This window comes from Lathamus discolor, chromosome 5, assembly GCF_037157495.1.
Source record: "Lathamus discolor isolate bLatDis1 chromosome 5, bLatDis1.hap1, whole genome shotgun sequence".
In the NCBI taxonomy this organism is placed as follows: Eukaryota; Metazoa; Chordata; class Aves; order Psittaciformes; family Psittacidae; genus Lathamus; species Lathamus discolor.
This window is the reverse complement of record NC_088888.1, coordinates 11,101,133-11,123,150: the sequence shown is the minus strand read 5'-3', so window position 1 is coordinate 11,123,150 and position 22,018 is coordinate 11,101,133. Positions and strand designations below refer to the sequence as shown.

General features: G+C 49.3%; 1 protein-coding gene across 3 annotated transcripts in view; it reads left to right on the top strand.

Annotated features, from left to right (window-relative positions):
* LOC136014752 (polypeptide N-acetylgalactosaminyltransferase 14-like) overlaps positions 1–22,018 on the top strand; it is a 134,339-nt gene that overhangs the window by 29,231 nt on the left and 83,090 nt on the right. The window contains exon 1 of one of the 3 annotated variants that reach the window (XM_065679735.1): positions 6,954–8,551. The exons of 1 other annotated variant lie outside the window; for it this stretch is intronic. In XM_065679735.1, the coding sequence (XP_065535807.1) occupies positions 8,429–8,551 (123 nt within the window). In that variant the 5' untranslated portion in view covers positions 6,954–8,428. Of the gene's footprint in view, positions 1–6,953; positions 8,552–11,775; positions 12,156–22,018 lie in introns of those variants that run through there. One more of the 3 variants, XM_065679733.1, reaches the window with a different exon arrangement.

Genomic DNA, 22,018 nt, shown 5'->3' with positions numbered 1-22,018 from the left:
CCTTCCTGCTATGTCTTACACTGGATTAGACCTGAAAAGCAGTATCACCAAGCTTGAAGTTCAATTTATCAGTGCGGTCAGGATTGATTTGTTACACTACCTATTCTGGGGAAATGAATGTCTCCATCGCACTCCCTTCCAATGCAGGCAGACCTTTGTTTTGCTCAGATCAGCTGTGTAATGTAGGAAGCTGACATGTCACAGATAAAGGAAAAAACCTACAAAATCCTGACTAATTCTACCCAGCCTTGTGGTGCCAGAGACAGATGCCACTTGTAAAGCACCTGCCTGGTATTACAGTGGCTGCAGATACGAGGCAGAAGTGCTTTCTGCCTGAGCTTATCTCCAACTTTTGTTGAGGAAGAGGTGAAAAGTGCCATAGAAAATTATTCTTGGGTGAATGAGGCTTCAGCAACCTGGTCTAGTGGAAGGCATCCCTGCCTGTAGCAGGGGGTTGGAACTGGATGAGCTTTAAGGTCTCTTCCAACACAAACCATTCTGTGGTTCTATGAATTACATGTCCCCTTTATTACTATTAGTGTTAGAGCTGGATGGTCAGGTTGGTCCTTGGAGCTCAGATCTACGATAAGAGTCAGGCAGAAAGCAAAGTTGGGTTTTGCACAAAGTTTCAGCTGTTTTGTGAGACAAAGGCAATGGACTTGGCTACTGCTGCCGAGGAGGAAAATTTTCACTCATAACCTAGCACAAGGGATCTCTGTTAAGAAAGCATGCAATTAAAAAATCCAGTTTTCTCCCGAAGTCCATTTTGATGGAATATTTACTGTGAGCAAATGTGGGAATTACATTTTCAGATTCAGAAGACCTATGACGTGGATTGCTATGGAGAGTCATATTTTAAAAAGACCCTTTTCTTTCTAAGAAGTCATGTTTGCATCTCATGGAGGGAAGGGTTAAAAGCTGAGCACCCTGTGGAAACATGGAGATCCTCATGCTCCTGCAAATGTGGCTATGAGAAGGATGTCTATAGCTGGTGCTCATTAAGCAAGACGAAATGAAAGAGGTAGTTGCTCTAAAGTAGCTTTTTTTCCTCAGGTAGAAGCAGGATTTCTTTGTCATAAATACACTGCAGCTAGACATAAACCACTTATTGCTTGAACGCAGCTCTGTGCTGCTGAAGAGCTGGAGCTCATGAGTGAGAAATCGGGTCTTAAGCAGCCCTGACTGGGTGCTTTCAGCCTGGATGCTAGCAGTGGCAATGATGCCTTTTTGCCTGGCACTATCCCTCCCTTTCCATTGTCCCTTTCAAACCCAGTCTCAGCTAGGAATACCACTCCAGAAACTGGGGCCGTGCCTGCTCCGTAAGACTCTAGATCCAGCCCTCTATGAGTGTGTTTCCCCTAAAAATGGAGGATGTGGTGCAGAGCTTTGGAGCATGCTGTGAGCACACCACTTCGAGCTACAGGCCATTTCAGACAGAGTAAGTATCTTGAAGGGCTGCATGGCATTGGGTGTGAGATTTTGTGTTTCCCCTTCTCTGTAACTTGGGTGTTTATTGTCATTTGTTGTGTTTCCTTTTAAAAGGAAAAAGAAACAAAATCAAAACCACACTTTCTTGCTGTGTGCGCCTTAATCTTACACACATCTCAGAAGAGTCATAACCCCAGTCTTAAAACTGTCTCCTACTCTTAAGGCATGGGTGCACATGTACCACAAGATTAAAACTGAAGGGCCAAGGTTTTCTCTGCAATCCCCTGATCAACATTAGCTCCTGTTATTTGAAGAAGGTGTTGGCTGATGTCTGAAGTTGAGCAGGACCTGGCTCATGTCGTATTATGTATCCCAGCACTATGGTCTGACTGCATCCATGAGAGTGGTGGGACAGACCACTGGAAGTCTTATTTTAACTTGAAGCCACGCTTGTCACAGACCCCTTTTCTGAAACCCAGGTAATGCCCGTGCTGAGCACATAGGTTGTGCCCAACTTCTACCTACGTTGTGCTACCTGCCTTGTGGTGATAGCAGAGAAATGTGAGCCACGTGATAAGATGCTTGTCCTTGGGGACTGTAGAGAGCCATGACCCCTGGCCTCACAACACTCATTGGGCAAATATAGAAAACAGCAATAACCCTGAGCATCTCCAAAGTAGTTTGACCTGAAGGGCTCATGGGTTTTTAACAGCTGAGATGAGCATTACTGAGAACTCAAGTTCCACTTCAGCCTGTTCTATCTGTGCAGGGCACAGCACAGATGCAAGCCTCGGGCACTTCACAGCCTCCATTGTCTGGATCAATGTTTTCCAATGTGCTCAAGTTTCTCAGAGTTTAAACCATTGTTTTACACAACTAACTGTATCAAATGCAAAAAAAGAAATGGATACTCTATCCAAGTAACACACAGATAGCTGAGTACATAAAGAATTTAGGGAATTAGTTAACAGAAAAAAATATGCTACAAGAATAAATTGCTAAGTCCAGTAGAAGGAACCCCTATTCTGCTGTAGTCTGCTGGAGCCTTCTCTTCTCCAGGGTGAAAAAGCGCAATTTGCTCAGCCTGTCTCCATAGCAAAGGTGTGCCAGCCCTCACAGCATCTTTGTGGCCCCCTCTGGACTTGCTCCAACAAGTCCATATCTTTCCTGTGCTGAGGACCCCAGAGCTGAACACAGTAATTTAGATGGGGTCTCACCAGAGTGGAGTAGAGGAGGGGAATTGCTTCCCTTGACAGCCTTTTGATGCAGCCCAGGGTACAGTTTGCACCGTAAGATTTGCCTCTATTTAGCAGGTTTTTGAGGGCAAAGTCCTGTGAGGTCTCCTGATTTTTGGTAAACCTGTTCTTCTAAGAAGCTGTTCTGGGTGCTTATGCCCTTCCCAGCATGGGTCCAGAAGCTGAGTTAGCTGCTCTGCAGGGGTGAGTGGCAGGGTGAAGGTGCTGCAGCATCAGCTGAAGTGCTTTTCTGCATTTTGTGTTAAGTCAGTGTTTCTCCCTTCCTGGATAACACTGGGCTTGGGATCGCTGTCATGAGGGTTGAGGTTGTCCTGATGTTAATAGGAGGTGATTGCAATGGGATTAACCTTTTCTGCACTGCCCAGGTGTGAGGATGAAAGTACCCCAGTGGTGAGCATGACATGGGGTGGCACAGACAGTGGGAGGTGGGCACACATTGTTTCCATAAGTGGCCCAGCTCTTGGGGGTTGTAAGCCTGCCCTGACATCCTATTGCCCCCCTGCTCCAGGCTGCTTCTGGACTACACAGGGCAGAGCCAGCCGAGGACCTTGCCCCTCCTTGCATCCAGCACATGGAGGAAGAAAATGAATGGATCCATCCTCCCAAGACAGGCTTTTTGTACAGCTCTTCAAACCCAGAAACCACTCCTCTTTCTCCTGTCACTACTCAGCTTGCTGAAACAAAGATTGAAAGTCTGAATGCCTGTAAAGATACTTTAACGGCAGCTAAAACTGTGTCCCTAGAGAAGATTAGCTATCCCCTGCACCGAGGGGAGTCTAAGCTTTAGCAAAATAGACAGATAAGAAAAGCACAGCTAGTCCTGCAAAGATGAATTTGATAAAGGTGGGCAGATCACAGTGAAGGCATGAGCCTTCTTTTAAGTGTTAGCTTTTATGTATAGCTGAGTTCTAGGTTTTTAGACAAGACTTAATCTTTTCTATAAACAAATAACACATTAATTTACATGAATAATCCACATTTCTTATGCAAATCATTTCCCTGCTGCTTTCCACCGAGAATAATATTTAGTATAATTACCACATTTATTTAGTGAATCTATTTACAGAGGGTAGCTCCCTGTCCATGAATGCTCTTCATCAGAGAGGCCCAAAGAGCAACAGGGGAGCCCAGGCTGCCAGTCATGCTTGCCCTCTGCTTTCTATTTTTGTTCCCATAAAGCATTTTGGGACCGGTTGAGATGTCTCGGCAAGAGCAAAAGGATGTCAGCATCCTGCTTCTGTCCCAGGGAGAGCACCTGCTGCTAATGGAAGGCAGCTCTCCCCTGCTCACTAGCCTGCTGTTTGAGCTGGAGCTAACTATAATGAGGTAAGGCACTTTGAATAATAACTTTCCTTTGGGTATAAGGCTATCTTAATTTTTTGTGTGTTTAAGTTGGTAATTGCCATTGAGTTTGAAAATCTTCCAGGTTTACCAGTCTTAATTATGTTCTCATGCATATGCATCATCTGCTTGTGTGCTCATTACTGTGAGGAGATCAGAACCTGAAACGTTGGAGAACTTTCCTCCAATTATCTCCCAAATGCACAATTTCCTGTGAAATACCTTTCCTGCATGGGATAGCCCAAGCTGTTTGGAGCACATCTTGCTGTCCAGAGCACATTTTGCTCTGTGTGATTAAAGCAAGATGTGTTTCTTTCCTCGCATGTCTCTCCTGTGTTACTCCTACCTGGGATGTCCCTTTGCTCATAGCACCAGCTAATGCAGTGCTTGCTCAAGGGAAATTATTATGGTGTCTTAATGGAAGATATTTCAACTTTCTAGGACCCTGATTGCCTCTTTACCTGCTCTGTTTGCATCTATTGATCGTTTTGGTTCAACAAAGGCCTCTGGGACTAACAAATTCTAACAGGTTTGAACGCATTAATGAGGCGTTATGCAGGGAAGGAAGAGTAATGCTGTTGGGCTTCTAACTTGTTCTTGCTCAGTAACAGCAAAACAAATGCATGCAATTAAACATTACTTTGTTTTCTAAACAGCAGCCTTGAAATTCTGTCCTGCTAGTGCGGAAATCTAGCTGCTGCTTTGCTTTCTAACCAACAGCAGCGATTTGGTGATGGGATGAGTTGTTAATCTACCTGAGCACATTCGGGGTAGAATATTGCTCCCTTGGAGATAGGCAGGATTTGTAGCTTGTGTTCTCATGTAGGAGATCACAGCAGATCCCATGAGAAGATCCACATGGAGCAAGCATAGACCTTGACATTCTGCACCCTTTTTGCACAGAATAACTATCTGCTTTCAACTGTTTTTCAAGGGGATGTAGGGTTAGTCGTTAGCCCCTTGGAGCTTTAGTTTTGAGAGCAGGAGATTGCCTGATCAAATATAAATCACTCTGTCTTCATACCTGAAGTGTTGGATTGTGTATGGAAGAAATGCCTGTTCCTAGACACTTCACCTAAATAATGGGATTGAGATCTTAAGAAGCTGGGGGAGTGTGGCTCACCCCCTTCAGGTTTTGAATCCCTCAGGAGAGAGGAGGGATGAACAGTCAAGAATTTTTCCTATGGAAAATTCTCCAGGAGGGAGAGCAGGGTAAAACTTTTCATCCAGCTGTGAAAATGCTCCTTCCCACAAAACGTCTGGTGCAATATTACATGTTGCCAGCTGTGTTAATAAATGCCTAAATCCCAGTTGGCATCAGGCCACACTTACATATCACAGAAGTAGAGATTTGGCTCGAACGTCTGCTTAACACCTGCACACAAAAGGACAGAGGCAATAAAGGTGCTTTAAGGACAAAGCGTTATTTTGGCTAATGTGTTCTCTCACCCGTCACCTGACTTGTTCTTTATTCTGTTGAGTGTGACCTGTCCAAACCACAATTATGGGCTTGAACACATCCAAGGGTGGCCAGCAGGACTGATTTAGCATATGAAGAGTAACAGAAGGGTTTGGTCTGAATTCTAGCAGGTTTCTCCACTTCCTCAGCGACAGATGGGTGTGTGTGCACATGTGTGCATGCACACAGGAGTACATCTCCTTGGGAGGCAGTTGAGCAGCTCTGCTTCTCCTGTAGAGAGATACGGCAGCACTGGGCTACCCCTGGAGATGGGTGCTGAGGGCTGTAGGGTGCCCAGGACCTTATAGACTCAGGTGCTGCTGGTAAAGATTCATCTGTGCTTTGTTTGCTGTTGGTCCTTTGCTGTGACTTGACCCATGAAACTATCTGCTGCCTTTTGTCCCAGGTGCTCTGTTGTGGCCATTTGCAGTGGCTGCCACTGGTTGTTGATGCAGTGACCTGGAGCTTCCCCAGCCAAAATGCTCCAAAAACATGGGATCAGCAGCTTTCGTTTATCCATGGGCTTTTTCCAGAAAATGCCTGTGTTGGAAAGCATCAGGAGAGGCTATCAAGCACCAGAGGCAGCTGGAGACAGGACCCAGAGGCCTTAACTCTATTGTGGCAATAAGATACGTAAAAGCAGGGCTGGTCAAAAGCAAGCAGTGAACAGTACTGGAGGTGGTCACAGTGGAAGAGCACTGCCCAAGGGATCTGTTTCTTGTGTTCTCTAGTATGTCCCTAGCCATAAGCTTAAGTTAATGTGTCTCCCTTCACATCTCACATTGCTCTGGCCGTTGTTCCCACATCTGCTTGTACTAGCACTGCTGGGTACCTGGAAATGCTGGGAGATAGCAAAAAGGCTGAATCTAATCCAGAAAAACCTGTGCTGCAGCAAATGTAGATGAAGGCTGGGGAGAATGTGAATTAAGCACAAGTGCAAGTGGATGGCCATTTGATTGCAACTGCTAAAGATGCAAGATATAATGCCTTGTGATAGGCAACAATTCTTCTGGCCCTCACCTAATCTGACTATGGAGAAGTCTGTGTTTGTCCCAGTGGTGAGTGAGCTCAGCACTGCTTCATCCATTGGTGCCACACCAGCTAGGCTGAAGGTGGGAACCTGCCTTTCAGGAGCTGCAGGCGAACGTCTGGGTCTGTGCTGGTGCTCATCTACTGAGGGAACAGCTTGTCTTCCTGCAGCTGACTCAATGGGAACTTCAATTAACAAATGCTATTAAAGTAGCTCTCCTCTTTATTTTATTTTCTTATGCATAACATTTCCCATCAGCTTAAACCTTTAATTAACTGGAGATGTCATCATGGAAAGTTTGCTAGGGAACAACCCTTGCAGTTTAATTAAAAAGAAAACAAATCCTTTGCAGCTCCTGAAAAAGATCTGCTTGCAACTCCAGAAGTGGCAACAATCCTGCAGGAATTCCTCCTTTTCCCTTTCTTAATTGCAGCAGTAGGTGAGGAGCCGCAGAGTGATATCATTACCCAAATGGAGAAGGTGAGTGCTTCACAGTTTGACCCTCCAGTTTAGGCTGTAGATGTAGGACAAGCTGCAGTTCTGTTACATCAGAGAGGGAAAGGAGAGAGACAACTATAAAGCTTTTCCATTTATTTTCTGTTCTAAGAACTTTAACTTAACAATTCTCATGGTATTAGGCCACAGCTCTCTCTAATGTTTGTGGTCTTCTCTGAGGGCACACATTGTTCAGCATAAGCACTGGTCTTTTTTCCTTTGTATCCCTTTTACAGCAGAGCTCAGCTGCCACAAACCCTGTGGGATAATGTTCACAGTATCTTCAGCAGCTTTTATGGAAGCTGCTTTTTGAAAAGGTAGGGTACTGATGGAGACGGCAGAGGGTCCTTGCTGCCACCGATGACCCTGAAGGCTGTGTGATGGTAGCTGTGGCTAGGAACCACCAGCTCCGTACACTCTGGTGCCCTTGCAGCAACATGCCATGGGGCCAAGTCACGGTGCTGACAAGTGCTGCAGAGCTTGGGAACCCCCATGGCAAAGCAACAATCTCCCCTTGCTCCTTGCTGGCTTCTCCCCTCCTTCTGCCCACATTGACTGGATTGGGAACAGACCAAGTGACCTGAATGCTCCTTGAACAGCTGCAAATCCAAAAAGGGATTCTTGTTCCTGTGTTAAATATAAGCCTGGAGGAGTCACTGGTGTGACTGCATCCGAAGCACAGCTCCACCCCTAGAAAAGAGGCAAGCGGCTCTGAGTCATTCCCTGGGAGCAGGCTGGGGCTGTCAGGATGCTGTCTGGGCCAGGGGCATGTGTTGGCTTGCTCTCCCCAAGGCTCTGCACCAGGGCTGGCACCTTAAAGGCTAGGTGACGAGGCAGAGCTGGGCTTCTTGTGAAACATGCCAATGCTCCACACTTGCCCAAACAGCTATTTGGGAGCAGCTTGATGTGCTCTTCATCCCCTCCTGGCCCTGGCCTCCCTCAGCATGGTTAAATCCAGTAAATGCAGCACAGGAGGGTGAGAGAAACTTCTGTATTAGCTTCTTTCCCAAGCCTGGAGCAGGGGCCACAAAGGTACTACTGAATGAAATCCATCTCTCTATGTAACCACACATGTCTCTGATGACCCTTTCAAACACAGCTTCGCAAACAAGCATATCCCTTCTGATATATCTGCTATCACAAGCAGCACCTCTTTGTAGGGAAGGTGCACTGCCATAAGCAGCAGTGAGAGCTGAGCTGCCAAAATGCCTCCCTGTACCAGACCCTCCCCTGGCAGAGAGGCTCTATATCCTAAAAGCCCCTTTTCGACCAGAACTCAGTGTTGTTGCATCTGCCTGTGACGTTCAGCTGAGACCCCTCAGCAGTAGGGGGTAGATTTTGATCCTTCCCTTTGATCACTTCTCAAGTGTATCAGTTTAAGCCCCTTCCAGCTTTCCCAGAACAAACAGCAAACTACTCATGGTCCCTTGGGAAAAGAAATGTGTTTTTTCCTCTGTGGATGTGTTTTCTCTCTTCTCAGATGCGAAGCAAACCAAACCCAGGGGTATTCCTAAAGCAGAGCCCAGCTGGTTTGTAGACCTGGTGAGTGGAAACTCCCTTGAAATATACTTTATAGATGCTCTTGAAATAGCAAGGAGAGCTGCTTTCCCTTACTACCCTTTCCTTAAAGGCAGGACCTCAAAGGGCCATCCCCTGAGGCTGCAACTGTGAAAAGTCCCTCTTCCACTGAGAAAGGATGTCCTGGTTTTGCTGTCATGAAACAGTCACTTTCATCAGCTTTGCAATGTTGATACCAACAAATGCTAAATACCCATTTCCTAGACTGTTTTTTTCTGTGTCTGGCTGTACTTCTGGCCTTAAATTTTTCTACCTTGGAAACAGGAAGTATGTTATAGACCTCACTTCAGAAGCATCTGAGACTGGCAGTTGAAAACTGAGAAAAATGGGGAAGATTTGGCTACATAATACAACAGAAGACAGTTTTTATTGCCATGGTTTTAATGGAATTGCAGTAGGATTTTTATATGAGTCTCTGAAAGACTATGACTTCAAATAACTCTGAACCTCCAGATTTGTACTCTCACCTTGTTCTTGTTTAAATAGATGTTACCATCATCTGCTTGATATATTATCTGTCCCAGCACACAGTCAGGAGGTATATCCGTTCTTGAAGATTGTATGCATTGCTAGAGCTCAAAACATAAAATCACAGCATGGTTTGGGCTGGAAGGCACCTTAAAGATCATCCAGATTCACAGACAGGGATGCGTTCCACTGGACCAGGTTGCTCCAAGCCCTGTCCAGCCTGGCCTTGAGCACTGCCAGGGATGGGGCAGCCACAGTTTCTCTGGACAACCTGTACCAGGGCCTCAGCACCCTCACAGGGAAGAATTCTTTCCTAATGTCTCATGTAAATCTCCCCTCTGTCAGTCTAAAGCCATTCCCCCTTGTTCTGTCACTACAGGCCCTTGTACCCTTTCTTATAGGCCCCCCTTAGACACTGGAAGCTGCTCTAAGGTCCCTCCGCAGCCTTCTGTTCTGCAGGCTGAAGAGCCTCTTGTTTCATCACAGGACTGCTACACAGAGCAGCCATGGGCTCCGGCAGTACCGGGGTCCTACAGTGTCACCCCTCGCCGGTGTACCGGCAGTGCCAGCGGGGAAGAGGCTGGCCTTTGCCCGTTATCTCTGCCGGGCACAGCAGGCTGCTCATCACAGCGCCGAGCCCTGCCAATAAAGCTTTCTCTCAGCAGAGGGAGTTGTTTCTCAAGGTAATAAGATAGCGTTATCTGATTGCATTTTTGTCAGGTATCTCCTATTTATTACCTCACCTGTAATCTAATTTGTAATGTATTTCCCTGATATTTTCTATATTTCTCCCCTGTATTTTTTAATAACTTCCGCTGAAAGCTTGATCTACAAAAAAAGACAAGGTTTTTAATCCAGCTTTGAATGATAACGCCTCCCCAGGTGCCCTTATCTGGAAAAGCTCTCCTAGCACAGAGAGAGGTCTGGTTGGAAAAGCTCAGCACCCTCTGCAAACGTGCCAGGCCAACACTATGTTACAGCACCGAGGGCGCTTCGTCCCAGCCAGGAAAACACCAGCAGCTACTTTCTACCTGTGATAAGAATGGCCAGAAAGTTATTCCTGCTCCAAAGGGGCTAGATGGAGGTACATGAGAGGCAACAACCAGGGTGTGCCAATAGCTGGGGTGAGCACAAGGTAAGACAACAACTACAAGCCATGTGAAAAGCCACTGATGAGGGTTGCCCAGGTGCTTCTCCTTGGCTTTTGACATAAAGCATGGAGCAATAGTTTGGGGAATAGAGCAACATCTGCATTCAGCTGCAGGTGACCCCTAGGATGGGCAGAGACCTCTCATAATAGCAGAGCTGAGCATGGTGGTCCTTCTACCTGGAGCAAGGACTGAGGAGGGTTCACTGGGGTGACAAGTGATGCACATCATGGGAAGAAGTGGCATTTTCAGGCTTCCCACACAATGTGGGGCTGGTGGCTCACCAGGGCATGAGGGCTTTCCTCCCTCTTCCCACCTGGTTAGGTCTGCTCCTGCTTGGCTGTGCTGCTGCAGTTGTAAAACAGAGTTCAACCTAAGCCTGTCCCCTGGACGTGGAATTCATCATTCTGGTAGAGGCATTTTGGAGTCAGATGCCCTTAAAACAGAAGGAAATGCCCCTTTTTGTGGATGCTAATGAAATTTTTATCTGGGCATCTTTGTGTGAATGTTGGGCCTGAGAGGCATGGATTATGTTAGGGGAGAAGGGCTTACTGAGCCCTAGAAATAAATCAGAGGAGGACAGAGGATGAAGATGGCGAATGATAAATTAGCAAGTGACAGAAAACAACTGCAGGAAATAATAAAACCAGGAGGAGTGTGTGGGAAATGCATAGGAGAGGTTGTTTACAACATGTGCATCGGACTTTGCAGCATTTGACATCTTATCTCCGTTTCATTCCATATGTTACTTTATGCATGGATTCCTGTTTTTATGGGGTTTGTTCTATACTTTTTGTACTAACATGAGTGACTCACATCTGCTCCAATACTTAATTTATCCTCTAATGTCTTCTGCAAGGGGTTGCTCAGCTCGTGCAATACTTGTCAGTGGCAGGATTGGAAAAGCAGTGAGTGAGGCAGGTGAGCAGGAACAGCTCGGTGAGGCAGCTCTTTGCTGGAGTCTCGCTCTCGGTTTTGTTTTCCTCTCCTAGCAATGTCTGTAATTCCCACTTTGGCTGCCCTGTGAGGACAGGCTCGCTGTGCCGGGGCTGTGTGCGAAGCCAGCAGGGATCACCCCATAGGACAGGGATGATGGCTGAGGGCTGTTCCCGCAGGACCACAGCCCGGCACCGAGCTGCTGCCAGCATACCAACAGCATGATGATTATGATTTTATTTTTTAAGTGCTCTTGACAGCTCCGGAGGCTCACATCTTCTCTTCCAAATCCAGTAATTAAATTCCACCTACCTGAATTCCCCCTGCTGCTTCAATTGGATAAATTAATCTTCCCATCATGTCTGAGCCTCCTCTGTGTGTTGTTGAGCGCTGGCCTCCCCTTGCCCCGGGATGGGGATGGGGACGGGGACCGGGACCGACTTCGCAGACGCGCGGGGGGGAAGTGGCCTGGACCCAGGCACTGTGAAAGGGGGTCAAGAGACGGGTGTCCGCGGCTATCCCCCCGCACGCCAGAGCTCTCCGTGTCCCCGAGAGGCTGCTTCCCGAGGGCAGGGCAGCGGCGTGGCCCCGCACCTTCCGCCGGGGTGGGGTGGCGGGGGGGCTGCGGCCCGGCCCGGCCCGGCCCGGCTCCCTGCGCGCAGCACCTACCTTCGGCGAGCGGCTCCAGGCCCCCTCCTCCCGGCGCCTCCTTCTCCTCCTCCTCTTCCTCCTCCCCTCCCCTGCAGAGCATGCACAGCCCGGGACTCGCATCGCCGGCTCCGAGGCGGGCAGGCGAGACCCCGCTCCTCGCTTAGCCCCGCTGCCGGGAGGCTCCCACCGCCCTTCATCCCCCTTCTAACCGGACTTTTCCGCCGCTCCCCAGGATGATGAGGCGGCCGACGCGGCGGCTGGCGCTGTCTCTGCTGGGGGTGCTCTGGCTCGCCGCCCTCCTCCTCTTCTTCTTCGGGGCGCGGAGGAAGTTGGAGGCGGCGGGAGCCGAGGAGCGCACGCCGGAGGTAAGGAAGGGGCCGGGGCCATCCCGTTGGGATGCAGCCGGCGGCAGGACACGCCGCAGCTGCCCGAGGAAGAAGTTCCCGGCTGTTTTCGGGACCCCCACCCCATCGCGCTACCCTTAAAGTTTTGCACCGGTTCCGTGCCCGGGGCGGTCGGGCCCTTTCCTTACCCCCTCCCGGTCGTGGTGCCCTCTCCTCCGCACAGCCTCTGACAGGGACAGCCCCATCCGCTCCCCTTTCCCCCCCCCCTTCCCCTGTTCAGCAGGGGCCGCAGCCGTCGGGGCTCCCCGAGCCTCGGGGACCGGTCCTCTGCCCCGCCGCCAACTCCGAGCATCCCTCGCTTCGGGCCTTGGGTCCCTGGAGGCGGAAGACCGGCGCGTGTTCTATGTCCCCCATAGGGGACAGGCGACTGCTTTCCCCCGTGGGTCACGCAGTGCTCCTGAGGCCACCCCCCCTACGCAAGAAGGGCTCCAACAATCCTGTCCCGGAGAGGAGAGCAGATGGAGAACGTTCGGGTGGCCCGTGGCAGAGCTGCAGGGCAGGAGGAGTGTTGCCTTGTGAGTCTCAGCCTGTGTGGAAGAAAGGGTGCATTTGCCATCGCGTTGTTTGCGTGTCATGTTTGAGTCCAGGGGGTACCAGCACAGGGGAGATGTAAAGAGCATCCCACTTGACACGGAGGGAAACGGAGGAGTTTTGCTGCCCAGCCGCTGCGAAAAGCAGGGGAGCTGCAAGCAGCTTCTCTGGAGCAAGGTCCCGTGTCCTCTCCTCTCTAACAAGCTTACCTGAGGGTTAACTTTCCTGAGGACATGGGTTAGATGCTGCTCTTAGTTATACAGTTGTAAATCTTGAACATTAATCGGGGTTAAAGCCCAGGTCATGAAAATCTGCAGACGTTAAGGGTTAGATGATCTCCAGAGTTCTCTTCCAGCACTAATGATTCTGTGATTCAGTGTTATTGTGGCAGAGGAAGATTGTGAGCCCTCGGCCCTTTTTTGCACCAGTGACACACAGCTGAGCCTGTGGCCTGTGACATAAGGCAGCAATATGTGTTGGGCAGGTCTTTGGAGAGCCTCGTATATGTGTCACCTCTGCAACTGAATTAATGATTGGGGGGGGGAAGTCAGAGCTCATAAAGCTTGCTTTGATTTTTTCATCCTGAGGAATTATTGGTTTTCCATGTTTCTTAACTAAAAATGATGGAGGAGGTATTTCTCAGGCTTTCAGAAACCTTTCAATCCTAGCAAAGGGGAATGAATCTATGCAATTTCAGGCCCCAAAATAAATAATTATAGATGCATTTATTTATTTATTTAGAGCAGGGGAAGGCAATAACTCACTGGGAATGGAGTTGTTAAACAAGTGCTTTCTTAACCATAACAATGCTTCGGTGTCAGTAGGTTTCTGCCAGAACTGTGCTCTTAAAAATTGCAGAATAAGACCTGCCCTGTTTGATCAGTGCTCCTGTGCTCTCCTTGAAATGAACTTTGCTTCTCTCTTCGCATCAGCAGCAGCTGAATTGCTGCCCATTTTAACTCCCCCCTCCTATGCGAGGCTCCCCTGTTAGGGTCCAGGCTGGGCTCCCACAGCTGGCAAAGCAAACTTCTCCCATCATGCAGGCTCAGGCCCCCAAGTTTCGAAGCTGCAGCTGCCAAGTTGCCATAACTCCAGCAATTTGACTGCAAAAATCACCTCTCCTTCATTTCCTCTGAATTTTCCATCAAAACAGTTGTGTCCCCTGGAGATCCATAGAGTGCAGAGTCTTTTTTTTTTAGTTCTTCTTTTTAATGCATTACATTTTTTGGCTTTGGAAATTGCTTTTGAGCAGTGTGAATTAAGGCCAGGCTGGACGGGCTTGGAGCATCCTGCTCTAGTGGAAGGTGTCCCTGCCTGTGGCCGGGGGTTGGAACTGGGTGAGCTTTAAGGTCCATTCCAGCCCAAACCAATCTGTGTATTATACAGTGGTTGTGAGCGTGCAAAGGTGGTGTCACTTCAGTTAACCCCTCTGGATGGGTGCAGAGCTGCTGTGGGTACCAGAGGCTGGGATGCTGCAGCCTGGCGACACATTCCTCTGGGCTGGCTGCCGGTGGTGAAAACTCAAGCAATTAGAGTTTGTCCTCCCAGGTTCCTTGAGAAACAAGTGGAGGTAGTAGATTTCTAACAGCAGTGCAAACTTTGTAACACAGCAATGGTGTAGAAATGGAACAAATCCACATCAACTTTCCTGGCAGTGTTTTCTGATGTGTTTGCTTCTACCTCCCCCCCTCCCTTCTGCCTTCTCTCTGTCAAGCTTTATTTCTGCAGCCATATGCATACCGTACATCACCCCTCGTGTGGATTTAACCTTTAGACCCTCCTAGTTAGGCTCCAGCTGGTAATGCCTCTTCCTGCCTGTGCTGTGTCCTGGCAGGGCTCATGGCACGTGTCTGATGCTGGAAAGCAGCGGTGCCCGAGCTCATGTTGGTGGCTTGCCAAGGGCAGGCAGCAGAGCTGCTGCTCATAGGGCGGCCACCCTTGGCTGTGCAGAGGGGTTGCCCATCTACCGCTGTTATTTTGGTCTGTGCCTTCATCTCCCCTTGCCCTTTATCCCAAATCCTGTGCCAGGTCCGGTGCTCAGCTTCCCGAAGTAAGGTTTGGGATGCTTTTTTCTACTGCTGGAGAATGCTGGGTTGGGGTTAGCGAGGTCTCTGAAGTGAGGTCCTCGATGTGAGGGGTCCACCATGGTCTTTGAGTCCTGCCTACCCCTGAAGCATGCTGTGGCTTGGTCTCTTGTGCCCTGGCAGAGGCGGGTGTCTGGGACAGGTCCGACAGCGGTAGCTGAGCTCTCCCAAGCTGCTCTTGCCCACGAGGCAGGCACAGCTGTCTACTGTAATAAAACTGGCTTCACCTCCCTCCCCTTCTTTTTATCCTGTTTTCCCCTCTAATCCCATGTCTGTGCATCTCTCACCATTGCGCAGTGGCTGGCAGGCTTGGAGGACCCCCTTCTTGCCAGCCCTTGCTCTCCTCAATCCTTGTCACTCCCTTTCCCTCCTCCTCCTCCCCATCCCTGCTGCTGGTGTATGTGCTGGGGCAGCCGGAGCAGGCTGAGGCTGAATTTTAGGGTGTGTGATTCCCTCCTGGCATGGGGTGTAGTAACCTTGCAGGGCTGGTAGAGCATGGAAGCAAATCATCACTCCGTTTAGCACTATGGAGCTGTTCCCGGGACAGCTTCCCTAAGTCTGTCCAGTGCTGTTATTGCTGCTGTCACTTGGAGTTTGGCTGTCTTTATTTTCCCTTTTCCAAAGGGCAGATCAAGTCCTATTAGAGCAGAAGCAAAATGTGCCCTTGCCCTTTGCCTGCCCTTTTTAAAGTCCTATAAATTGGCAGAGAAGAGGAGGTGTAGCAACATTTGTGCCTCTGCAGGGTGCGTTGCCCTCGTGGCTGGCTCGCTGCCTGGTTAGCAGCCATGGGCTCAGCCTGCAAGAGTCGGGTCTGATGGATGAGGGTGTAAGGTCCATGGGGCTGGTTGGGGTTCCGGATCAGCTGGGACTCATCCGTGCCTCCTGCTCTCCTTGCCTTTTGGTGGAGGGTTTTGAGATACTTCGCAAGCTTTAATTATTTCCAGGCTGTCTCCCTGCCTGCAGTTTTCCGGCTGGATAAACTGGGACCCAGGGAGGTTAATTGAACTTTGTATCCTTCAGGCTCTCCTTAACTCCAGAGGAATTGGAGTCACTCAACCCTCTTGGAAAAAGAGGCTGCCAGTGACCCACCTGAAGTCACACAAGGAGGCAGCACTAGGGCTTGGCATGTGCTCCGGTAATCTGGGTTTATGGTGTCACAATGATACCCGGCTTCTCCCCTGCCTCCCTCTGATCCAGCCTTTTGCTTTGCTTTGGGAAAGAGGGGGGAATGGGACATCTAAATTAATAACTTAATTACATTAAGAAATAATGAGGGGAACTGATACACAGGATTAATTACAAGCAAATTCCCAAATTGATTTGTGAGGAGTACGTGTGGCCGTCTCTGTCGCGATGCTTCGCTTGTGTGCCAGCTCCCCTGGCTTGTGCTGGAGTAGGTGACAGCCCCTTGGTCATCTCCTCTCCTCCCCCTGGTGAATCCATGTCAGACCCAGGTGGGGAGCTGGCTGTATAGCAGTGAGGGGCTGGCAGAGGTCTGGGCTCTGGTACCTGGGACCAGCAGTTTGTGCAGGCAGAGTGGGGAGATGTTTTATGTTGGGTTCGGGGTTTTTGTTTCTCTTCATTTCCATGAATGGCTAAAGCACAGCTGACAGCCTCCGGAGGGAAAGTGGGGCTGTCGTGGGCTGGATTGCAGGAGAAAAACTACGGAGGAAAGGTTCCTTTTATTGAAAGAAGCGACCTGATAAGCTTGGCTCATACGACTGTTTGCAGTGCAACAGCCCCTTTCCAAGTGTGTGCAAATGCAGCTGGGGATGGCTCCTGGGAGATGGCGGGAGGCTCAGCACCCTCGCTGCCTGCTCAGAGTGCTCCGAGGTGCTCAGCATCCTGCAGGATCGGACCTTGATGCAGAGGGACGCTTGCCAGCTTTGCACTTGTGTGCCTCGCACCAGCCTGCGCTTCCTTCTGCATCATCGCCAGCTAGAAAGCCTCGGCACCTGGAGCTCAGCTGACAGTCTCCAGATATTAAATTCCTGACAGTTTTATAGCAGCAGAGCCACTTAACAGATTAAAATAACTGTGTATCCTGCACAAATTCATATCTTGACAATTAAGGGAGTGAAGTGGCGAAGCTGTCAGGAACAAAAAGGCAGAATGTTTAATGCCGGGAAGGCTTGTGTTGGCTGGGGGCTTGGGTAGGTCCAGGGTGGGAGAGAAGAGGAAATTTCTGTCATGCTTTGCTGGTGAAAGCCCATCCTGAAATCTCTAGGCGCTAACCCAGGCTTTCTAGGATGTCCAAAGCTCTGCTGATGCAGGAGGCGGGGTGGAATCCAATTGTTCTCTCCTGCTGGAGTATTAATGATGGGTATGGAAATAGAAAACCATGGCCAAGCCATCCTTCTCTGTGGGACCAGATGGGACAAGTCTGCCACTTCTCAAGGACTTGCATGCCTTCTGGTGGGCTTGGGCAAGGGTTTTTCCCAGCACAGCCATCAGTACCTGTGTCATCTGGAGCAGGAGGGAGGTGAGAAGCCCTGCCAAAGTCAGCACCCGATAATGTTCCTGCTAAACCAGCAGGGGCCAAATGGTGAGCTTGCTGCCTTGTGCATCTTGTTTGATTAATCTACCCACTGCACGTCAAGGTGACCTCTGAGACACCTGTGACATCATAAACAGTCGATGAGAACCCCGTTAATTTTCCACTGGTAATTACAATGAATGGGTTTTGCTCCCGTTCCATTCTGAGGGAGCTCTGTGCTGCAGCTGTGACTGATGGGGGCGTAAATGTTGATTGAACAAGACCCATTTGCTTCACAAAAAGGTGAGCATTAGGATGCCCAGGTGCCTTTCCTAGCTTGATGCTTTAAGGAAGTTATCAGGGAAGGAGGGAGAGGATGCAGGGATTCTGCTGCTTTGCAGGTAAGGTGTTGAGTAAATTTCTATGCAGCTGGTATGTGTCTTGTTGACAAGAGGCGTTGAGCACCAAAAGACAAATACTTTTCATTGTGCCCTAGAAGGACAGAAAGAGCTGGAAGAGTCCCACTGCTGTGGGACCAAAGGGGTGTCAGAGGTGGTGATGCCCCTGGGATGAGCTGGGCTCAGGAGTGTTGTGGTCTCGTAATCCACTTCTCCTGTCAAGGTCCTTGTGCACTGCCGGTGGGATCGCTCTGGGCTGCAGCATCCCCTGCCTGCTGGTGTGGTGTGGCAGTGCCCCCTTGGTTGGTGACAGGGAAGCCCTTATTCCTGTAGCTGGGCTTGTAGGAGCGCTCAGCTCTGGCTTGTGGCCCTGAGCCCTTGGTGACCCTTTGAGTTGGCTTGACAAGGAAAGGCTTGCCTTTGAGCTGGAAGGTCTCCAAAACCAGCTCTGCGTCTGGATACCGAGATGTAATAGACACAGCATGTATGTTATAAGTGTCTCCACACTTGCAAAAGATGTTAACTCTCAGGGACGATGGCTTTTTTCCTATTTATCCTTTCATTACCCCAGATATGTACAGAAGTGGATTATTTACTCAAAAACCCAGGCAGTTTTCTCCTCCTCGCTCTTCCTTTCTTTGATAAGAGTACATCATCCTGATTTATTTGAATGAGCTCATGGCCCTGGGCCTGTCTTGGCTGGGTTTACTTCCTCTTGCTCTGCTGAGACTGTGGCTCTGCAGCATGATCCCTGCCTCCCCATGGGCAGGGGTGCTTGGCACACAGGATGGCTGCAGGATAAGAGCTATAAACAGGAACACTGTGTAGGTCTGTGGAGCAGCTTATGGCGGTGAAACCGGAGTTTTACTTTTCCTTCTGAAGCTGAGAGGTCGATTGAAGGTGCAGAAGCCAGGGCACGCTCTGCTGACCTGCTGTGGTTTAGGAGGTGCGAGCTGGCACTGGAAGAGCAGCATTGGTAGAGACAGCCTTGCAAATAGACCTGTCCTATAATCCCATGTAAGTGCAGGTGTGGTGCCACTATCCCAGGCTGGTAAATCCCTGGGTTTGAACAGAGGTGTTGCAAGCCAAGGGCTGGGTCAGTGGATGTGTGTGTCCAATGTGTGCAGCCCATGGGATACGGGTTTGTTACTTCTGGGTGTGTTTGCCTGTGCTCGAGGCTCTTTGCCAGTGGGAAAAGCAAGCTTGGGAGAAGCTGTGCGAATGCAAAAGCAACCTCCTGCAGCTGGGAGAGAGAGACACAGTTATAACTGTTCTCTTCTGTGAGGGCAGCCCAGCATTTGGTGCAATAAAACCAATTACAGCGAGTGTATCTGCCGAGAAAGCAAAAGTAGAATCTGTTTAAGAAAGACGTTCGCGTGAAGGGGTAATTATGTGTAGCCTAACGACAAAGGGTGCAGCGGATTGACTATTAATTGGAGTAGTGCGAGTGGGAGATTGCTGGCGTTAGCTGTGTGTTTCTTGCTGGCTTCCTCCTGTTTAAAGAAGGAAGGGGTGAGAAGCAGATGATATGGGGGGGGGGTTTGCTCTCAATCCACTTTCCCATGCAATGAAAAAGCCATTTCCCCCCTCCTTTCTCTCGCAGTGAATTGTTCAGATTTTGCCAGCTACACTTAAGCACAGTTGCTTACTAAGCTGCAATTAAATTGATTTCCCACCCTCTTTCCCCTTTCTGGTTCCAAAATCTCAGCAGGAGTCAGCGTTACGGGAAGAGTGAGCCAAGGAGGAGATCTTGGGCCCCATCTTCTGCTTGTCTACATCAGTACTGCTCTGCTCTTCCTGTGTATTTCCATAGGAGCAGGGGAAATTGGGCTGCCTAGATATAGGCTTTCCCATATAGCCACTGCTGTGGTGGGGAGGGCAGCCATAGGTTTGGCTGTATCAGTCTACAGGGTACCTTGGAGGTTACCTGCGGTGGGATGGATGTTGGTTATCCTGGGGGGCCTGTGGCACAGGGATGCTGGGAGGAGGAGGAGGATGAGGATGATTTCTCATCCTTAACATGTACCTTCAGTAAAATGATCAGTGGTGAGAGGTTCAGCTGGAGTTCACCACTTTGATTGTGGAGGCGGCATTAGTATTACTAGTAGTTTGCCTTCAATCCTGCTGTTTGGAAGCTCCTTATGAACCTTCATTAACCCTTACTGCAGCCCTGAGGGAGGGAGGGAGGTGAAGGGACAATGTGCTGGTTTCACTTCTCCATGGGAGCACGCACTGCATTGGGGACTGTCCTCAGCCAAAAGAGGCCTTGGTGGTGGCACTGGTGGGGCTGGAGGGGGGCCTTGTGTCCCCTGCCAAGCCCTGCCTTGCCCCATAAAGGCAGAAATTAGTGATGATTTACTGCAAAACAGCTCGAGCTCTGGCTTTGTGTTATTATTTGGAGGAGCAAGTGAGCTAATGATTGCATCTCGTCTCGGAAGGGACTGCAGGAAGTGCAGTGCCAGAAGAGAATTGATTCAGAAGCAAAACAGGTTCATTTTCCGATAGGGCTGAAAGACAAGGGAAAGATGGATTATTATTTTTCCTCTTTTTCTTTCTTTAATTTCATTTCTCTCCCCTCTGCCTCAAGTGTGACTGAGGGTTTCAGCCCTTCCCTCCTTGGTTTTCTACTGAAAGTGCCAACAATAAAACTGATTGGAAAGCGATACGAGGAGAACAGGGTTCGTGCGGTGCAAAACCAAACGAGCTATGAAATCACCTCCTATTCTCTAAACATTATTCTCAGAGCCAAGGAAATTGAGACAGATTATTCTTTTTATTTTGAAGCCACTGAAGGAATAAGTCCAAAGGATGTAATTTGGCCCAAGCAAGGAGAGCGAGGCTGCTTTGTCCTGGCATTCTAAATAGCTTTGCCTGCATTTAGACACACACCATTTCCTCCTCAAGGACCACTGTTGGCATCCGCTGGTTACAAGCACACCTCATAACACATTATGGAGGTACACGGCTTGCAAATAAGACAAGAATATGTTCAGTGGTGAGGACCTTGGTTACAGCCCCCCCGGTCTGAGGGAGGTTGGTTTCATTCCTTTCTTATGCATTGAGATTGCAGCGGCTTGGTTTGGGAAAGAGAGAGAAAAGATGGGAGGGAGGAGTTTCAGGTGCGAGCAGGCTCATTTTCAATGGCTTAGGTCAGTTCTTCTTATGAAACATTGGTTTTCATTGATTTATTTATTTTTTAAAAGCCTCTTTTTTTCCCCTCTGAGTGAGGGCAGTCTGCTCTACCCAACGGGTTGGTTCGGGGTCTTTCAGGATGGAAGAAAATCCTGGGATCTGCCTCAGGGGATGTTTGGGATGCAGCCCCTTTGCACTTCAACCTCTCCCATCCAAAATATGAAACTTGGGGTCTGGTTGAAGAAGGCAGGTGGGAAGACACACTGGGGCTTCTGGAGCTGGAGTTTAGGAGGTGGGAGGGAAGCTGTTGTGTCTCATGGTGCTGCCATTTGGCAACAGCAGAGCTAGATGGGGAGGGAGTGGGGAAGAGCTGTGGCGTTTATAATGCCCATTGCATTTTCCTGGCATGATAATATGGTGTCATTTGGAGAGAGAGAGACTCAAACGTGTTAACCAGCCATCTGCTCCTGCCACTAGGATCAAAACGGATGAATATCCATATAATGCTCAGAGTTAAGCTGTGTGCGGCATGTAGGCTGCATATGGTGTGCTCCTTGTGGTATTGCAAGAGCTCTCCCGTCCCACAGGGAGATCTCTGGTTAGGTCTCTAAAGAACAGAAAAGACCAACCACCATACATCCCTTGGGCCCGGGTGCTTATCCCCGTGGTGCCCCAGTGGTCCTGTCTGCTGGCCATGGTGCATGAGGAGCTGGGTTTTGGGGTGGAGAAGACAATAAATGTTGCCTGGGGCTGGTCAGCACCAGCTCTCCCTGCCGCACTACCATGGCATGGAGCAAGGGAGGGAGGGAGGGATGGATGGATGGATGGATGGATGGATGGATGGCCAGATTACTGTGGGGGTGTGATGGCACGTCTCATCAGGAAGCCGTTGGTAGCATTTCTACTGCGGGGTTGAAGTTTTGGGAAACAAGGAAGAAACTCAATTTGCCTTTTTTTCTTTCAGTTTTGGCATTTTTTTACCATAACGTTAACTACCCACAAAAATTCTGGGTGTTCAAAGACCAGGACAGAGATCTTGGAGTGTGCTGCTGTAGCCATCATCACTTCAGTTTAGTCCCTTGACATGGGTGTAGTTTGAGTCCTTGCTGATGTGGTGATGTACAGGAGTACCCACCCAGCATGCTGCATGGCCTTTGCTCCCTCTTGAAGCAACTATTTGTTTCATTCCTTACCTCTCCCTGC